A 22,019-nucleotide genomic window follows, 5' to 3' on the forward strand; every position below is an offset into this window, starting at 1 on the left:
CACGTAAGTATACATAAACACCTGTACACCTGCGCATACAGCTCTACACACACTTGCACACATGTACACATACACAGTCTCACATACATCCATGTACTGACACATAGGCACACATGGACACAAACATGCACAACCTTACACACGTCTTTACACACAGAACCGCACACACATAACAGCTATACATACATCCCACAGTCACATGTGCACACACAAAAACATACATACATGCACTTAGGCTATCTCACATACACAGCTATGTACTTCACACAGGCCCACACATTATAACAACATGTTTTCTTTTCTTTACAGCCCTTATTCATTCTCTCAGCTATTTACTGAGTACTTATTGTGTGCTAGCTACTGTTAAAAGTCCTTGAGCTAAATCATTGAACAAAGTGGGCAAAAATATCTGCCCTCATGAAGCTTAGATTCTAATGGAAGGAGAGAGAGGCAAAAATAGTAAGTAGATATGTTAGCAGGTAGTGAGTATTAGGGAAAATAGTGCCTAGTAATGAGGAGGAGGAAGAACCAAATTGGAGGTGGGTTGCCGTTTTGAGAAGGTGGTCAAGGTAAGCTTCATTGAGAAGTTGACAAAAATATTTAGCAAGGAAATAAAGTAGGAGAGGGAGTTATCCATGTAGATATCTATGAAAAATCAGTCTGAGAAGAGGAAACAGCAAGTGCAGATACCCTAAGGCAGAGTGTGACTTCAAGGAACAGGAAGAAAGCCCTTGTAGTTGACGTGCAGTGAATAAGGGGGTAAAGGAACAGCACATCAAACCAGAGATGAAGAGAGTGTGTGAAAATCTTACCAGACCTTGAATAATGAGGTAAAAACTCTGAAGTTAATTTTGCATGAAACTGAGATTCACCGGTAGGTTCTGAGCAGAGGTGTGACATGATCTGACCTCTGACTTATCCTTTACAGTATATAAAATGAACTTAATTACTTTACATGTTATTATCTGTGTCACTTCCGAACAGGAATGAATCTGTCATGGTCACCTCTGTGTCTACCTGAGAGTAACACTCAGTCAATATTTGTTGACTACTTGATAAGGACAGACATTTCCGAGGAGAAAAGTGTTCTGAGGTGCTCCAGTTTGGATGCTTGCTCTCAATAAACCTCATACTGAAATATGAGATGGAACCTTACAGGAGGTGTTTGAGTCACGAGGGAGAAACCCTCATGAATAGATTAATGCCCTCCCTAGGGAGTGAGTGAGTCCTAATCCTATTATTCCACACAAGAGCTGGTTGTTGCAAAGAGCCTGGCATCTCCCCACTATCTCTCTTGCTTCCTCTCTCACCATGTCATCCATGCACACGCCAGCTCCCTTTCACCTTCTACCATGAATAGAAGCATCCCGAGGCCCTTACCAGCTGCAGATGCCCAATCTTGAAATTTCCAGCTATCAGAATCATGGGCCTAATAAACATTTCTGAAATAAATTACCCGGCCTCAGATATTTCTTTATAGCAATGAAAAATGGACTACAGCAGGAAATTGTTGCCAGGGAGTAGGGTATTTGCTATAAAGATACTTGAAAATATGAAAGCAGCTTTGGAACTGAGCAATGGAAAAGGTTGGAAGAGTTTGGAGTGCTCAGAAGAAGACAAAGAGTTGAGGGAAAGTTTGAAACTTCTTAGAGATTGGTTAAATGGTTGTGATCAAAATGCTGTCAACCTAAAATAGTCAAAAGACTCAGCATCTAGTTAAAAGAGCTCATTCAAGCACAAAGTATGAGTGCGGCCATCCAGGGAGCACAGCTATTCCAAAGAATGGTGAGCAGTGTTGTGCTCCTGGTGTAGGGGAAAATGAGGATTGCTTATACCAGCAAAATGAAGTTGCTGAACAAAATTACAACATTTTCCATAAAAAAGGCTAACATACAGATATAAGATTTCATTGGCTACTTTTGATTACACTCTAAAGGGATAGTTTAACATTCTATTAAAAGGAGACAGTCACAAGGGTCTCTATCTTCACTTTGTTTAGCTCAGGTTTGAATAGAGTCTAGTTAATGTATAACATCTCAACACAAAGGTCAGAAAGCAAAGGTCGTGCACCAGAGTCAGGGGAAGTTGTGTTACCTCAGTCAGCTTTCAGGCCTTAAGTTTTCCCTTTTGCATGATAAATTTGGAAGGTCCTAAATTTAAATTTTTTACAATGCTGATAGAAATATAGACAGTACAGGCCATGCTGAAAAGTCTCAGATAGAAATGAGAAACTTATTGGAAGCTGGAGCAAAATTCACCCATGTTACTCTGTAGCAAAGAACTCGAGTGCACTGTGTCCATGCCCTAAGGCTTTGGTGGAAGGCTGAACTAAGAGTGATGACCTACTGTGTCAGGTGCAAGAGATATCTAAGCAGCAAAGTGCTGAAGAAGTGGTGTGGTTACTTTTAACAGCTTATGCTAAATTGTGACAGCAAAGGAATGACCTAAAGCCTGTGTTTATAATTAAAGGGGAAGAAGAGCATTAAAATTTGGAAAATTATCAGCCTGGACATAGTGGTAGAGAAGAAAAGAGAATTTTCAGGAGAGGAGTCCAAGAATATGTCAGAACAACTCTTTGCTAAAGCATGACTAAAAGGGGGCCTGGTGCTAATAGGATAATAGGAAGAAGGTTCCAAAGGCATTTCAGAAACCTTTGGGGCTGCTCCTCCCATCACAGGCCCAGAAGACCAAGAAAGACAGAATGGTATTAATTCTGCAGGCACCCAGAATGTAGGAGCCATAGATGCTTGGTGGTAAGATCCTCTACAAAGAATTCCCACTAGGGAAATGCCTCATGAAGCCGTGGAAGTGGGGCCACCCCCAAGACACAGAACTGTAGGATCACCAGTTTGCAACTCCAGCCTGAAGAGCTGAAGCATGGGCTGATACCAGCTATAAGACAATGTTGGCCATGCACGGTGGCTCATGCCTGTAATCTCTGGGAGGCCATGATGGGAGGATCACTTAAGTTCAGGAGTTCAAGACCAGCCTGGAGAACATAGTGAGACCCTCTCTCTATAAAACATTAAAAAATTAGCTGGACATAATGGCATGTGCCTGTAATCCCAGCTGCTCAGGAGGCTGAGGTGGCATGGTTGCTTGAGCACGATAGATTGAGGTTGCAATAAGCTGTGATCAGACTACTGTACCCCAGCCTGGGCAACAAAGTGAGACACTATTTCAAAATAAAATAAATATGAAGAGATATAAAGAGTTTTTTTCCCTGTTGAGTTTTGGGCTTACTTGGACAGTGTTGGGTTGGGGTGGAACAGGGAAGAGAATGGGTCAGACTCTGAGTGTAGCCTGCAGGTGGATCTGGTGGCTTTTTCACATCCATGTGAGAAAGAAAAGAGTCAGGGCAGTCTCTAAGATTTGATGTTGGAAGAACTAGAGGAATAGGGGTGACATTTGCTGAGATGGATAAAACCATACCTGGAATGAGAGTGGCCAGGGAAGGATGTGATCAACCTCTTAGCTTTGGACAAAGTATGTTTGAGATGCCTGTTAGATATCCAGGTGGAGAAGTCAGGAAGATGAGGATGCAGGAGAGAAAACCAGGTTGAATACACCCATTTGGGGGCCATTGGCAAGCCACATGGTATCCAAGCTATGACATTTGATGAGATAGTGTACAGAGTGAACATGGATAAAGATGAGGAGGAATCAGCAAAAGAGAAGGAAAGCAAGAGGAAAACCAGGCAAAAGTGGTATGCTGGAACCAAGCAAAACAAAGAATTAAAGGAGTGGTCATCAAGCCTATGTGAGCTCCATTTCTCTCTCTTTGGTTGAAGCAATAATTTTCTATCAGTCCTGGGCATAAACCTGCCTCACGCCCCTTGGATTGAAAGTGCAAGTCCAGTTGACCTCAAATGCTCTAATGTTGTAATGTCCATAAACTTGGCTAGGAGGACTGCTGTTACCCTTTGTAACAGCAGTTACAAAGTTATCCACTGTCAATGATTAGCTGAGCTCTCTTTCCGACAGTGCAGGGATTCTGAAGCTGTCTGCTTGAGTTACTGTGCTCTCTTCCAAGGCTGTAGAAGTTCTGGAGCTGCTGGCTGGAGAGGAGGGTGGACCAAGCTCTCTCCAGAAAGACATCCTGAGAGGACTTGGAAGGTGAGCACTGTTTCAATGAATGGGCTGATGGGGTCATAATCCATGATAACTTCACCAATCTTTGAGAGTCACAGCTGGTGAGAAGAGCAAAAATCCTCACAGAAAAGCAGAAATTCCTAGGGACCATGAAAGACAGTACCTGTCAAGTCTTAGTGAGGAGGAAACACTGGGCAGAGGAAAAGGCACCTTTATGGCAGCAACAGGGATAGACGAGAGAAGCTGGAAAAAGGTGGTAACAGGGGGCTGGTAGTTGGGTGGTGGTCAGAGAAGGATGAATCTCAGAGGAGGTGAGACCAGAAGAATGAAGAAGAGCCTATTATGGAAAAAGAGAGGGATCAGCAGGTACAAAGGCAATGTGTAGTTCTGCTCAGAAGCTGGTACAGAAATCTTCAATTCTTATTCTATAGGAAAAAAGGAGACAGAAATGTCAGACACTGTGATGGTTAATAGTGAGTGTCAACTGATTGAATTGAAGGATACAAAGTGTTGATCCTGGATGAGTCTGTGAGGGTGTTACCAAAAGAGATTAAGATTTGAGTCGGTGGGCTGGGAGAGGCAGACCCACCCTTAATCTGGGTAGGCACCACCTAATCAACTGCCAGCATGACTAGAATATAAGCAGGCAGAAAAATATGAAAAGAGAGACTGGCCTAGCTTCCCAGCCTAGATCTTTCTTCCGTACTGGATGCTTCCTGCCCTTGAACATCAGACTCCAGGTTCTTCAGTTTTGGAACTCAAACTGGCTCTCCTTTCACCTCAGCCTGCAGATGGCCTATTGTGGGACCTTGTGATCATGTGAGTTAATACTGAATAAACTGTATATATATATATATATATACACACACACACACACACACACACACACACACACGCATATGTTAATACTTAGTAAACTCATATATATACTTATATATATGAGTTTATATGTATTACTTATACATATGAGTTTATAAAATAGATATATTCCATTAGTTCTGTTTCTCTAGAGAACCCTGACTAATACAGATTTTGGTACCAGAAGTGGTTCTAGAGGAAAAGAATATTAAGGATGGAGTTCTTTTGTTGGTTTTGGGGTTTCTGGAGTTGGCACCTTAATATGATTAGACCCCAAAATACTAAGGACTCTACTTCTAATAGTATGGAGAAGACTGATAGCCCTTGGTGTGAACTGTTTAAAGAGTTATACAAAATAAATGCATTTGACACTCCTGATTCATTGCTCATGAGAGGTAAGGAGTTTAATGACCCTATACATCATAACTTTGACCATATGTGGAGAACCAAGGAACATAATGAAGCTGGTTGTTTGCTCCTAAGTTCAGTGGATAAAGTGATGAAAGAAAATGATGAACTCAGGGATTCTATCTCCCAGCTTCAGAAGCAGATACTGAGCCTCAAATCTGCCAAGATTGCCCTGAGTGAGAGTCTAATCTCCTATAGAGAAAGAACGGAAATTGTGGAAAAATAGACATAAGCTCTTATCATGTGAGTGGCTGACCTGCAATGAAAGGTGCATGCACAGCCTCACCATGCACAGCCTCACCAAGTGTCTACTGTTAAAGTGAGGGCATTGATTGTGTTGCAGGAAGTCAGGAACCCCGAATGGAGGGATTGGCCAGAGCTGAGGCAGAAGAACATAAATTGTGAAGATTTCATGGATATTTATCACTTCCCAAAATTAATACTTTTATAATTTCTTAAGCCTGTCTTTACTGCAATCTCTGAACATAAATTGTGAAGATTTCATGGACATTTATCATGTCCCCAATTAACACTCTTATAATTTCTTATGCCTGTCTTTACTTTAATCTCTTAATGCTGTTATCTTCATAAGCTCAGAATGTAAGTCACCTCAGGACTACTATTGCACAAATGGATTGTAAAACATGTGTGTTTGAACAATATGAAATCAGTACACCCTGAAAAAGAACAGAATATCAGTGATTTTCAGGGAACAAGGGAAGATAACTATAAGGTCTGACTGCCTGTGGGGTTGGGCAGAATAGAGCCATATTTTTCTTCTTGCAGAAAGCCTGTAGAAGGATGTCCAAGTAGGAGAAATATCACTGAATTCTTTTCCCAGCATGGAAGAACCTGGGGAAGGAATGCATTCCTGGGGGTAGGTCTATAGATGGCCGCTCTGGGAGTGTTTGTCTTATGCGGTTGAGATAAGGACTGAAATACGCCCTGGTGTCCTGCAGTACCCTCAGGCTTACTAGGTTTGGGAAATTCCAGCCTGGTAAATTCTAGTCAGAGTGGTTCTCTGCTCTCAAACCCTGTTTCCTGTTAAGATGTTTATCAAGACAATGTGTGTACAGCAGGACATAGACCCTCATCGGTAATTCTAATTTTGCCTTTGCCTAGTGATCTTTACTGCCCTTTGAAGCATGTGATCCTTGTGACCTACTCCCTGTTCGTACACCCCCTCCTCTTTTAAAATCCCTAATAAAAACTTGCTGGTTTTGTTGCTCAGGGTCACCGTCATGGTCCTACCACTATGTGATGACAGCCCCAGAGGCCCAGCTGTAAAATTTCTCTCTTTGTACACTTTCTCTTTATTTCTCAGACCGGCCAACACTTAGGAAAAATAGAAAGAACCTATGTTCAAATATTGTGGGCTGGTTCCCCTGAAAGACTGGAAAAGAATGAGACCCTGCAACTTGGAATGCGGAGGTATGGGAGGACACTGGTGAAGCTGGGGACGCTGAGTTTGTAAACTCCAATGAATTTTTTTTGCCAGAAGAAACAACTTCCTCCCCACCCAATAGTGGCAGCATTCCCTCCCTAACCCATGCTGCCATCAGCCTTTCCACCTTTGTCTGAGGAGGTAAACTCTGTGCTGCCTGAGGCAATAGTGATGGCCTCCCCTGAGTCAGTTGCCAAGCAAGATAATGAGAAATAACAATCAGTACAGTTTGGCTCTCAGAAAGCCACATCCCTAGGAAAAGGGGAAGAGTACTACATAAGGGGAACATCCCATGGGAAAAAAGAATCTGAACAGTAGCCTTGAGCCCCAGATCTTCCCTCTAACATAGCCTACCCAAATGAGAAGGAACCAGGAAAATGATTCTGGGAATATGATAAAACAAGGCTGTTTAACACCTCTCTCCAAAAAGCACACTAACTCACCAGCAATGGATCCAAACCAAGAAGAAACTCCTAATTTACCTGAAAAAGTATTCAGAAGGACAATTATTAAGCTAATCAAAGAGGCACCAGAAAAGGTGAAGTCCAATTTAAGGAAATAAAAAAAAAATACAAGTTATGAGGGGAGAAATCTTCAGTGAAATAGATAGCATACATAAAAACAATCATAACTTTAGGAAATAAAGAACACAGAGAAAAATGCACTGAAAAGCCTCAACAATAGAATTGAACAAGCAGAATAAATAACTTCAGAGCTTGAAGACAAGATTTTTGACTTAGCCGAATCCAGCAAAGACAAAGAAAAAAAATTTTTTTAATGAACAAAGCCTCCAAGAAGTTTGGGGTTGTGTTAAACGATCAAACCTAAGAATAATTGGCATCCTTGAGATAGAAGAGAAATCTAAAAGTTTGGAAAATGTATTCAAGGAAATAATCGAGGAAAACTTTCCCAGCCTTGTTAGAGACCTAGACATCCAAATACAAGAAGCTCAAAGAACACCTGGGAAATTCATTGCAAAAAGATCATTGCCTAGGCTCATTGTCATCAGGTTACCTAAAGTCAAGATGAAGGAAAGAATCTTAAGAGCTGTGAGGCAAAAGCACCAGGTAATCTATAAAGGAAAACCTGTCAGATTAACAGCAGATTTCTCAGCAGAAATCCTACAAGCTAGAAGGGATTGGGGCCCTATCTTCACACTCTTTAAAAACAAATTATCAGGCAAGAATTTTGTATCCAGTGAAACTAAGCTTCATAAATGAAGGAAAGATGCAGTCTTTTTCAGGCAAATAAATACTGGGAGAATTCACCACTACAAAGCCAGCACTACAAGAACTGCTAAAAGGAGCTTTAAATCTTGAAACAAATTCTGGAAACATATCAAAATAGAACCTTTTTAAAGCATAAATTTCACATGAACTATAAAACAAAAATACAATTTAAAAAAAAAACCCCAAGCTATACAGGCAACAAATAGCACAATGAATGGAATAGTACCTCACATCTCAATACTAATGTTGAATGTAAATGGCCTAAGTGCTCCATTTAAAAGATACAGAATTGCAGAATTGATAAGAATATGCCAACCAAGTATCTACTGCTTTCAGGAGACTCATCTAACACAAGAACTCACATAAACTTAAGGTAAGGGGGTGGAAAAAGACATTCCATGCAAACGGACACCAAAAACAAGCAGGAGTAGCTACATTTATAACAGGCAAAACAAACTTTAAAGCCACAGCAGTTAGAAAAGACAAAGAGGGACATTATGTAATGATAAAAGGTCTTGTCCAACAGGAAGATATCACAATTCTAAATATATATGCACCTAACACTGGAGCTCCCAAATTTATGAAACAATTACTACTAGACCTAAGAAATAATATAAACAGCAACACAATAATAGTGGGGGACTTCAATACTCCACTGACAGAACTAGACAGGTCATCAAGACATAAAGTCAGCAAAGAAAGAATTGATTTAAACTGTACCATAAAACAGATGAATTTAACAGATATTTACAGAACATTCTACCCAACAACCATGGAATATACATTTTATTCATCAGTGCCTGGAACTTTCTCCAAGATAGACCATATGATAGGTCACAAAACAAGTCTCAATAAATTTGAGAAAAGTGAAATTATATCAAGTACTCTCTCAGACCACCTTGGAATAAAATTGGACATCAACTCCAAAAGGAACCTTCAAAATCATGTGAATACGTGGAAATTAAATAACCAATTCCTGAATGATCATTGGATCAACAATGAAATCAAGATGGAAATTTAAAAATTTCTCACACTGAAGGATAATAGTGACACAATCTATCAAAACTTCTAGGATACAGCAAAGGTGGTATTAAGAGGAAAGTTCATAGCCTTAAATGCCTTCATCAAAAAGTCTGAAAGAGCACAAATATACAATCTAAGGCCACACCTCAAGGAACTAGACAAACAAGAACAAATCAAACCCAAACCCAGCATAAGAAAGGAAATAACCAAGATCAGAGCATAACTAAATGAAATTGAGATAAAAAAATACAAAAGATAAATGAAACAAAATCTGGTTCTTTGAAAAGATAAATAAGATTGGTAGACCATTAGGAAGATTAACCAAAAAAAAAAAAGAACAGAGAAAATCCAAATAAGCTCAATTAGAAAGGAAATGGGAGATATTACAACTGACACCACAGAAATACAAAAGATCATTCAAGGCACGACAAACAGCTTCATGCACATAAGCTAAAAAACTTAGAGGAGATGGATAAATTCTTGGGAAGATACAACCCTCCTAGCTTAAGTCAGGAAGAATTAGAAAGCCTGAACAGACCAATAACAAGCAGCGAGATTAAAATGGTAATACAAAAATCATCAGCAACAACAACAATAACAAAAAAGCCATGACCAGATGAATTCACAGCTGAATTCTACCAGACATCCAAAGAGGAATTGGTACCAATCCTATCGACGCTATTACACAAGATAAAGAGGGAATCCTCCCAAAATCATTCTATGAAGCCAGTATTACCCTCATACCCAAACCAGAAAAGGATGTAACAAAAAAAGAAAACTGCAGACAAATATCCTTGATGAACATAGATGCAAAAATTCTTAATTAGCTGCTAGCTAACTGAATCCAACAGCATATCAAAAAGATAATCCACCATGATGAAGTGGGTTTCCTACCAGGGATGCAGGAATGGTTTAACACACACAGGTCAATAAATGTGATACACCACATAAACAGAATTAAAAACAAAAATCACATTATTATCTCAATAGATGTAGAAAAAGCATTTGACAAAAATCCAGCATCCTCTTATGATTAAAACCCTCAGCAAAATCAGCATACCATGGATATACCTTAATGTAATAAAAGCCATCTATGACAAACCCACAGGCAACATAATACTGAATGGGGAAAAGTTGAAAGCATTCCCTCTGAGAACTAGAACAAGATGTGAATGCTTACTCTCACCACTTGTATCCAGTATAGTACTGGAAGTCCTAGCCAGATCAATCAGACAAGAGAAAGAAATAAGTGTCCTCCAAATTGGTAAAGAGGAAGTCATACAGTAGCTGTTTGCTGTTAATATGATTGTATACCTAGAAGACCTTAAAGACTCCTCCAAAGAGCTCCTACAACTAATAAAGGAATTCAGCAAAGTTTCAGGACACAAAATTAATGTACAAAAACCAGTAGCTCTGCTATACTTTAATAGCAACCAAGCTGAGAATTAAATCAAGAACTCAACCCCTTTTATAATAGCTGCAAAAAAAAATACTTAGGAATATACCTAACCAAAGATGTATTCAAGGAAAACTACAAAACCCTGCTGAAAGAAATCATAAATGACACAAACAAATGGAAACACATCCTATGCTCATTGATGGGTAGAATAAATATTGTAAAAATGACTATATTGCCAAAAGCAATATACAAATTCAGTGCAATTCCCATCAAAATACCACCATCATTCTTCACAGAACTAGAAAAAAAATCCTAAAATTCATATGGAACCAAAAAAAGAGTCCTCATAGCCAAAGCAAGACTATCCAAAAAGAACAAATCTGGAGGCATCACATTACCTGATTTCAAAATATACTATAAGGCCATAGTCACCGAAACAGCATGGTCTGGTATAAAAATAGGCACATAGAACCATGGAACAGAAGGAACAGAATAGAGAATCCAGAAATAAACCCCAATACTTACAGTCAACTGATCTTCGACAAAGCAAACAAAAACACAAAATGGGGAAAGGACACCCTATTCAACAAATGGTTCTGGGATAATTGGCAAGCCACATGTAGGAGAATGAAACTGGATCTTCATATATCACCTTATACAAAAACCACCTCAAGGTGGATCAAGGACTTAAATCTAAGACCTGAAACTATAAAAATTCTAGAAGATAACATCAGGAAAACCCTTGTAGACATTGGTTTAGGCAAAGATTTTATGACCAAGAACGCAAAAGCAAATGCAACAAAAATAAAGATAAATAGATGGGACTTAAGTAAACTAAAGAGCTTTTGTATGGCGAAAGGAACAGTCAGCAAAGTAAACAGACAACCCATAGAGTGAGAGAAAATCTTCACAATCTATACATCTGACAAAGGACTAGTATTCAGAATCTAGAAGGAACTTAAACAAATTAGCAAGTAAAAAAGCCCCAAAAATCCCATAAAAAACGTGGGCTAAGGATACGAATAGACAATTCTCAAAAGAAGATCCAGCATACATATGAAAAAATGCTCAACATCACTAATGATCAGGGAAATGCAAATCAAAACCACAATGCTCTACCACCTTAGTCTTGCAAGAATGGCCATAATAAAAAAACAAAAAAAATTATAGATGTTGGTGTGGATGTGGTGAAAAGGGAACACTTCTACACTGCTGGTGGGAATGTAAGCTAGTACAGCCACTGTGGAAAACTGGAAATTCATCAAAGAACGAAAAGTAGAACTACCATTTGATCCAGCAATCCCACTACTGGGTATCTACCAAGAGAAAAATAAATCATTATACGAAAGAAGCCACTGCACATGCATGTTTATAGCAGCACAATTTGCAATTACAGGAATATGGAACCAGCCCAAATGCTGTCAATCAACAAGTAAAGAAACTTGTATTCATATATAAAATATTTATATATTTTTATAAATATACTTAAATATTTATATGTAGTAGTATAGTTTATATAAATATATAATATGTGATATATAGATATATGATATATTATATATTATATATATTATCTAATTGTATATAATATATAATAGTATGTATATATTTTATATATATCTATATATACTATATGTTCTATAGTGTGGCTATATATAGTATATATGAAACATATAAAATACATTTTTTACATATGTTTATATTTTATATAATATATTATATATTTTATATAATATATTTTGCCACACTCCTGTGCCTTTCCTCCTTCCAAGCTCATGAACGTATAACATATATATAATATGTATATATATATCATCTTCTGTGAAGGCAGTATAGTATGGGAGAGAGACACCATGAGCTTGGAAGGAAGAAAGGCACAGGAGTGTATCAATATGTATTATGTAAAATAAAAACATATGTAAAAATATGTGAATATTTTATATATAAAATATTTTTAAATATATAAAAATATATAAATTCCTATATATTTTTATATATTTAATATATACTATATATAGCCACACTATATAATAGTATAGTATATATCTATATATAATATATAAAATATATTATATAATAGTATAGTTATATATATCTATACATACCATACTATTATATATCATATATATTACATATTATGTATATCTGTATATACACTATACTATTATATATATAAATTCACTCTGAGAACCAGAACAAGACATGAATGCTTACTCTCACCACTTAGATCTAGATATATATAATAGTATAGTATAGATATAAAATAGCATAGTATATATAGATATAGATATAATATACTATATATTATATATTATATATCTTATATTATTATTTATATATTTTTATATATAATTCATATAATTTATATTTATATATTATATACTATTTATATAATTTATATATTATTTATCTATTTTATATATATTTTATATATTATTCATATATACTGTGATACTATTATTATATGTTATATAATATATAGTATATGGTAATATACTATATATTCTATAATATATTATATATAATATTATACTATATATTACATAGTATATAATATATTGTATATATAATATTATACTATATATTATATATTATATAATATATTGTATATATAATATACTATATATGTCATATTGTATATTATACTATATATTATATATTATACTAGATATTATATATATTATATATTATATATTATACTGAGTATTATATATAATACATATATTATATATATTATATATATTACATATATTATATATAATATATAATACATATATTATATATATTATATATAATATATATTATATATATTATATATAATACATATGTTATATATAATATATATATTATACTACATATTATATATTATACTATGTATTATATATAGTATACTATATATAATATATAGTATACTATATATAATACATAGTATACTATATATAATATATAGTATACTATATATTATAATAATAATATATAGTATAACAGTATATAGTATACTGTATATTATATATAGTATAATAGTATTATATATTATATATATGTTTTGTATATTATACTACATTATACTATTATATATTATACTATATATTATATATAGTATATAATAGTATAATATATAATATATAGTATAATATAGTATTATATATAATATATATAATACTATTATACTATATATTATATCTATATCTATATATACTATACTATTATATATATACTATGATATTATATATATCTAGATCTAAGTGGTGAGAGTGAGCATTCATGTCTTGTTCTGATACTCAGAGTGAATTTATATATATAACGGTATAGTGTATACACAGATATATATAATATATAACAGTATATAATATATAATATACATGATATATAATAGTATGGTATGTATAGATATATATAACTATACTATTATATATAATGTGTATCATATATTATATATAGATATATACTATACTGTTATATAGTGTGGCTATATATAGTATATATATAAAAGATATAAAAATGTATAAAAATTTATATATTATATATTTAAAAATATCGTATCTATATATCTATATATAGTATATATAGTATATATCTACTATATGTAGATATATACATATTATATATTTATAGATAACATCTCCTTATATACTGTAGATAGTATATACAGTTATATAGCATATATAACATATTTGTAATATAATATATGGATATAGTATATGTATTATTATATAATATATAATATTACATTATATATTATATAATATGTTATATACAATATAAATGTATAATACCCATATATGGTATGTAATATATCCATATATATCCATATGTAATGATAATATATATATTTTATATATATATATATTTTTAGCCACACTCCTGTGCCTTTCTTCATTCCAAGCTGATGGATATATATCTATATATCTGTATAGATATAGATATAGATATAGATATAGATATATATCATCTTCCATGAAGTCAGTATGGTATGGGAGAGAGACAGCATGAGCTTGGAAGGAAGAAAGGCACAGGAGTGTGGCAATGTATATTACATATATATATTATATAAACAAAAATATATATAAAAATAGAATTTTTTATATTTTTTAGATATATACTATATAATACATACATAGTATATATATTATATATAGTATCATATATAGCATACATATATGTATATAAAATGAAATACTACTCAGCCATAAAAAGGAATGACTTAATGGCATTCGCAGTAACCTGGATGGGATTGGAGACCATCAGTCAAAGTGAAGTAATTCAGGAATGGAAAACCAAACATCATATGTTCTCAGCCATAAGTGGGAGCTAAGTTATACATTGTTGCAAAGTCATGAGAATGATACAATGAACTTTGAGGACTTTGGGTAAATGATGGGAAGGAGGTGAGGAATAAAAGGGTACAAAGTGGGTTAAGTGTATACTGTTAAGTGTATACTGTAAGTGTTAAGTGTATGCTCCTCGGGTGATGGGTGCACAACAATGTCACAAATCACCAATAAAGAACTTACATAGAAACAACAATTATGACAGCTGTAATTTCTAAAGTGATTGTGTTAGGTCCTGCGCACTAGATGGATAGGACCTGGGATTTAGGATGTATCAGTCCAGATTCAATTTAAAGAAAATGATGCTACTTGTATTAGTTAGCATTTGCTATAGTAACAAATACCCTATACATCTTAGTAGCTTTTAGTCATGCATATTTTCCACCTATGGGCCGGTGTGTTGCTAGTGGCCATGCTAGGCTCAGCTCAACTCCACATTTCTTGTTGTTCTGGGTCAAAGTCTGAAGGTACAGCATGATCTGGGTTATGAAAGTCTCATGCAGAGGGGAGAAATGTGAGAGTTTCTGATGAACCCTAGAATCCCAGACACTCACATCTCATTGACCAAAGCATATCTCATGAGCAAGCCAAAGTCAATGAGAGGTTGATACATATTCTTCCTCCTGAATGCACTGGGAAGTCACTTAAAAATGAATGGGGATTTATAATCCCAGAACAGGAAGGGAGTGAATTGCTGGGAACAACTATCCAATCTATGACCCGCTGTATTTTAAGCACAAGGGGATTTATTATATGGAAATGGGTGTTCACAAAACTGTCAGAAGTGTTGAAGATGTAGGATCTAGGACTGGGTCTGTATCCTCTTATGCCTTTAGAAAACAGCACCCCACAAGGAGACTGAAACAGATGCTGCGTGCCAATTTACTCATAACTACAGCAAATTAATTCCTGAGAAGAATCCCATAAGGTTGGGATGAATCTCCTGAAGCCGCTGATGATCAGTAGAGCAATCTTCTTTAACAGATTGTCTCTTCTTTCTGTCACCTGTGTCTCTTCTTTCTTTTACAGGCCTGAACATGCATTGGCTGCGAAAAGTTCAGGGACTTTGCACCCTGTGGGGTACTCAGATGTCCAGCCGCACTCTCTACATTAATAGTCGGCAACTGGTGTCTGTGCAGTGGGGCCACCAGGAAGTGCCGGCCAAGTTTAACTTTGCTAGTGATGTGTTGGATCACTGGGCTGACATGGAGAAGGTAATGGGGTGGAAAAGAGGCACAGAGTGAGACAATTTTGTTGACTTTTAAAATTCATCCATTAATTCAGTAAATATTTGTTAAGTACTTATTACATGTAAGGCACTGTAATAAGCTATGGACAAGACACTCATCTTCCATGAAGGCAGTATGGTATGGGAGAGAGACAGCATGAGCTTGGAAGGAAGAAAGGCACAGGAGTGTGGCAACCTGGTAACTCCCAGGCAGCCAACACACAGTTTGTTTACACTGTATGTAGACTGCACATGCTCTGTTGTGACCTCCCAGGGTGAAATGAGGACTAGTGGTCTGGGGTCGTAGAAGAGGCAGGTTTGAATCTAATAATAGCAAATCAAGCCTGGGCAACACAGCGAGACTGTCTCTACCAAAAATGTTTAAAACAAAATTAGCCAGGCATGGTGGCACATACCTGCAGTCCTAGCTACTCAGGAGATTGAGGTGGCAAGACTGCTTGAGCCCAGGAGTTGGAGGCTGCAGTGAACTGTGATCACACCACCGCACTCCACAGAGTGAGATTCTCTCTCAAAAAAGTGGGGGACAAATCAGCACTGAACAAAGACTGAGTCTTCCCAGAAAGTTAGGTCACGTGTCCCTGTCAATAGAGGTGTGCAAGTAAGATAGCTACGAGGTGACAGTTATCAAAAGGGCTTCAATATGAGACATCCAAGAAAGAAAAAGATGAAGAAATTTCAGAGTTTCCTTCCCAGCCCTGAGCATCTAGAATTTTAATCCATTCACTGCTGATTCATCAATTGCCTTCACCTGAAGTCCTGTGACTCTTTCTGTAGGATGGAAGGATTCATTCTGGCTAGGGGTAGGGGAAGCGGTGGAGCTACCAGCATGAACTTAATACGTTGGTGCTCAAAAACAGTCATGATTATGACATGATGTCCTAAGTTCCCAACACTATGAAACAGTCTTAGTGTGGAGATTGCAAATGCCTTGCCTCTAGGCTGAAGACGGCCCTAGGTGTGGGTACTCTTAAAAAAAAAATAAGGTTCAACATTTTAAAATTGAAAATTTTCAAACAGAAATTTAGATTTCTGGATTTTTTAAAAGTTATACTTCCTTTAAATATTGAGGAAGGCCCTTTAAATATTCAGGAAGGCCCTTACTACCATGACTCAGCATTCTGAATCCATAAAAGTAAATTTGCTATATAAACGTCAAAAAATCTTTCCATTCACAAATAACACCATTAGCAAAATAAATGACTAATGAAAACCATGGGGAAAATATTCAACTCATATAACAGCAAAAACGTTAATAATATAAAGTGAGCTTGTAGAAACCAAGAATAAAAAGGTGCAACTCATTATAAAACCAGGCAAAATATATGAACAGATAGTTCACAAAAAAGTGAACTCAAATGGCCATTAAATATAAAAAATTCTCACCCTCCCTCATAGTAAGAGTAATGCAAGTGATAATTTTGCTGAAATAACTTTTATGCACCTATCTTGTTAGTCAAATACAAAAGGTTGTTTTTTTCTTTCAGAAAAAATAGTTTAATTATCACAAGGCATCTTAGTGGAAGGATGGGAAATATTTCTCAAATCTGCCCCCTGGAAAGCTCAGAGACGAGGGTTTTCAAAAGATAATTTGGAGGGCAGGGGGCTAAGGAATGGGTGCTACTGATTGCTTGGGAATGGAATTATAGAGATGTGAGAAATGTCTTCAAGTGCTGAGTTTGTTTCTGGGTGAGGCAGACACAGGAGAGGTAAAGTCAGTTCCTTGCTGTAGAATCACAGGTCTAGGTAGTGTCAGTAACTTTTCCAGAATGCAAATGTCTGAAAAATATCTCAAAGGTCAGTCTTAGATTTTACAATAGTGATGTTAACTACAGGAGCAACTGGTGAAGTTACAAAGTGTGACTTCTGGTTACATGACTCCTAAGCAGTAAGCAAGCTAGGGAACAATGGCTGGTTATTGCTTAACTATGCTTATAGCTTAGCAGAATTGAGGCCCCTACCATCTACCATAATTCTAATGCTGTGGAATTGCATTAATTTCACAAAGGGGTTTAGGTCCCTGAACAAGAAGGGAGTTGGTTTCAGGAAGAGACTGTTGTCATCCTTGCTTTAAAGTTAAATTATAAATCAAATTCCTCCCATAGTTAGCTTGGTCTTTGCCCAGGAATGAGCAAGAACAAAATACAAAGGTTTAACAACTCTATTGGCAAGGCTGTGAGGAAACAGACACTCTCATGTGTTACCAGGAAGTGGTATAACTCTGATGGAGGCAAATTTTGAAATATCTAATAAAATTGCTAACATGTTTTGTCTTTGATTTTGCATCATTACTCTCAAACTATGATCTGAGAACCCCTGAGGATACATGAGACTCTTTCAGGGGATATGCGAAGGGTCTATTTTACAATAAAACAGAGAAATTAGAACCCCTGTGAATCATGATGGGTATGTAAAATGTTACAGCTATTATGGAAAGCAATATAACATTTTCTCAAAAAATTAAAAAATAAAATTGCCATTCAGCAATTCCAACTCTGGGTATACACCAAAAAATACTTAAAATCAGGGTTTCTGAGGAATATGTGTACACTCATGTTCACAGTAACTTTATTCACAGTAGTTGGAAGGTCAAACAGCCCAAATATCTATCAACAAATAGACAAAAACTAAACCATCATTCTCAGCAAACTATCGCAAGGACAAAAAAACCAAACACCGCATGTTCTCACTGATAGGTGGGAATTGAACAATGAGAACACATGGACACAGGAAGGGGAACATCACACACTGGGCCTGTTATGGGGTGGGGGGAGGGGTGAGGGATAACATTAGGAGATATACCTAATGTTAAATGACGAGTTAAGCGGTGCAGCACACCAACATGGCACATGTAAACGTGCACGTTGTGCACATGTACCCTAAAACTTAAAGTATAATAATCAAAAAAGAAATATCAGGCAAATCCAACCAAAAAAAAAGAGATTATTGTATTTTTCAATGTGAGAAGGACATGAGAATTGGAAGGGCAGGAGCAAAGTGACATAGTTTGGATATTTGTTTTCTCCAAATCTCATGTTGAAATGTAATCCACAGAGTTGGAAGTAGGGCCTGGTGGAAGACATTTGGATCATACGGGCAGGTCGCACACGAATGACTTAGCACCATCCCCTTGGTTATGAGTGAGTTCATGAGAGATCTTGCTGTTTTAAGATACGTGGCACTTCTCCACGCTCTCTCTTTTGCTCCTGATTTTGCCATGTGATGTACCTGCTCTCCCTTCACCTTCTTCCATGACTGTAATCTTCCTGAGGCCCTCACCAGAAGCAGATGCCAGCACCATGCTTCCTGTACACCCTGCATAACTGTGAGCCAATTAAACGTTTTTCTTTATAAATTACCCAGTGTCAGATATTCCTTTATAGCAATGCAAGAACAGCCTAATATAGTACCTTATATAAATGAAATCACACAGTATTTGTTTTTTTGTGTCTGGCTAATTTCACTTAGCATGTCTTCAAGGTTTATCCATGTAATATATGTCAGAATTTCCTTCCTTTTTAAGGCTGAAATAATATTCCATTGTTATGTATATGCAACATTATCTATTCATCGAACATTCAGGTCAAATCTTGAATGCTCTGTTGCTTAAAAATTTCTTCTGTCAGATTCCCTAAGTCATTACTCTTAAGTTAAAACTTCCACAGATCACTAGGCTATGAACACAATGCAGCCAAGTTCTTTGCTAAAATATAGGAAGGAGGACCTTTGCTTCAGTTCCCTAAAATTTCCTTATTTCCATTTGAAATCTGGTCAGCCTGCATTTCATTGTCCATAATTCTATCAGCATTTTGGTCACAACTATTTAACCAGTGCCTAAGACGTTCCAAACTTTTCCTCATCTTTCTGTCTCTTCTAAGCCCTCCAAACTCTTCAATTTCTTCCCATGACCAAGTTCCAGAGTTAGTTCTACATTTTCAGGTATCTTTATAGCAATATCCCACTTCTGGTACCAATTTTCTGTATCGGACTGTTCTTGTGTTGCTGTAAAGGAATACCTGAGACTAGGTAACTTACAAAGAAAAGAGATTTAATTGGCCCAAAGTTCTGCACAGTGTACAGGAAGTGTGCTGGCATCTGCTTCTGATGAGGGCCTCAAGAAGTTTACAATAATGTTGGAAGATGAAGAAAGAGCAGGCACAACAAAGGGCAAGATGAGGAGCAAAACAGAGAGTGAGAAGGTGCCACTCACTTTTAAACAACCAGATCTTATGATCTCATTTATCACCAAGGGGATGGTGCTAAGCCATTCATGAGGGTCCTGCCTCCATGATCCAATCACCTCCCACCAAGCCCCACCTCTGACATTGGGGATTGCATTTCAACATGAGACTTGGAGAGGACAAATATTCAGACAATATCATGTATCTAGAATAGTCAAATTCATAGAGTCAGAAAGTAGAATGGTGTTTATCAGGGCCTAAAGGGAGAGGGGATGACAGGTGATTGTGTAACGGGGACAGAGTTTTCGTTTTGGATGATGCAAAAGTTCGGGAGATGGATGGTGGTGATTGTTGCATAACAATGAGAATGTACTTAATGCCACTGAACTGTACACTCAAAAATAGTTAAAACTGGAAATGTTATGTGTATTTTTACCACAAAATTAAAAAAGTAAATGGAGATAAATATATAAATAAATCTAAAGTGATATTTGCCTTTTTATTCTAATTCTTTCACGAGTATACAATAGCATTTTCCAGAAGGTACATGTTGGTACTCACAACAGAGTGAATGCAGAATCAGATGAGAGGATCCAGTGTTTTTCTACTAAGACATTAAAGGGAATTGCAGAATAAATAGATGCAATAAATAAATAAAATAATGCCACTTTCCTCATTATTTTTTCATTTTGAAAAGTATACTTTATCATTATAAAAAATTATGCATGTTAATATATAATGGGTTTATTACTGTTATTTCTAAAAGCATACACTTACAAAAATTCTGTTTTAATATCTACTATGGTAGATATTGACAGATATAACTCATATAAATAACAAGTCTTTAGGGTTTTCAATACTTTTTAAGATTGTATGGAGGTGCTGAGGTAAAAAACCTTTCTAAGCACCAACTTGGCAATCCCAAGACTTGGAATTTATCCTACCTGCTTGTGTACCAATGCCCCCTAATCAACAGGGCTTCTCTTTCTTCAGGCTGGCAAGCGACCCCCAAGCCCAGCCCTGTGGTGGGTGAATGGGAAGGGGAAGGAATTAATGTGGAATTTCAGAGAACTGAGTGAAAACAGCCAGCAGGCAGCCAACGTCCTCTCGGGAGCCTGTGGCCTGCAGCGTGGGGATCGTGTGGCAGTGGTGCTGCCCCGAGTGCCTGAGTGGTGGCTGGTGATCCTGGGCTGCATTCGAGCAGGTTGGTAACTGACTACCTGGACAGAGAGCTGTCTTCCTTGTGAAGAAAACTGATAGCAGAGAAATGCAGCCACCTCTCTCAAAAGAAGTCTCCTCCTTGGAGCATGCTGTCCTCTCTCATATGAAGAAAGACTTCTCCCTACTTCCACTTATTTAAGCAAACTATGTGCCAAGCACTTATGCAGGGTGAACAACAACAATGACGTAGTTTACATATTCATGGGACTTTCAGACCTTTGGAGAAAGCTCTTAAACTATTAATTGCACATGTAAGTATTTAATCAGAATTATGATAACTGGTATGAGAATTCTATTAAAATCTATAAAAATAAATTTGGTAGACTGTGACCTGCAGGCCAAATCCTGCCCAAAGCTTGTTTTTGTAAATAAAGTTTTATTATAACACAGCTATGCCCACTTGTTTCCATATTATATGTGGCTGCATTTGCACTACAGTGGCAACTTGAGTAGTTGGAACAAGAGAGTGTCTTATCCAAAAAACCTAAAATATTTACTATTTGGCCCTTTGCAGAAAAAGTTTGCCAATGCTTTTCTAAAAGAAGACTTGAATTAACCAATATGAGGAGCAACTAAGTCTCAATGGA

General features: G+C 36.4%; 1 protein-coding gene across 2 annotated transcripts in view; it reads left to right on the forward strand.

Moving 5' to 3' along the window:
• Positions 1–3,954: 3,954 nt before the first annotated feature.
• ACSM2A (acyl-CoA synthetase medium chain family member 2A) overlaps positions 3,955–22,019 on the forward strand; it is a 38,497-nt gene continuing 20,432 nt past the window's right edge. The window contains exons 1-3 of one of the 2 annotated variants that reach the window (XM_055365390.2): positions 3,955–4,116; positions 15,814–15,998; positions 21,205–21,415. In XM_055365390.2, the coding sequence (XP_055221365.1) occupies positions 15,822–15,998; positions 21,205–21,415 (388 nt within the window). In that variant the 5' untranslated portion in view covers positions 3,955–4,116; positions 15,814–15,821. The remainder of the gene's footprint in view (positions 4,117–15,813; positions 15,999–21,204; positions 21,416–22,019) is intronic. The other variant, XM_063700018.1, reaches the window with a different exon arrangement.

This window comes from Gorilla gorilla, chromosome 18, assembly GCF_029281585.2.
Source record: "Gorilla gorilla gorilla isolate KB3781 chromosome 18, NHGRI_mGorGor1-v2.1_pri, whole genome shotgun sequence".
NCBI classification, from domain to species: Eukaryota; Metazoa; Chordata; class Mammalia; order Primates; family Hominidae; genus Gorilla; species Gorilla gorilla.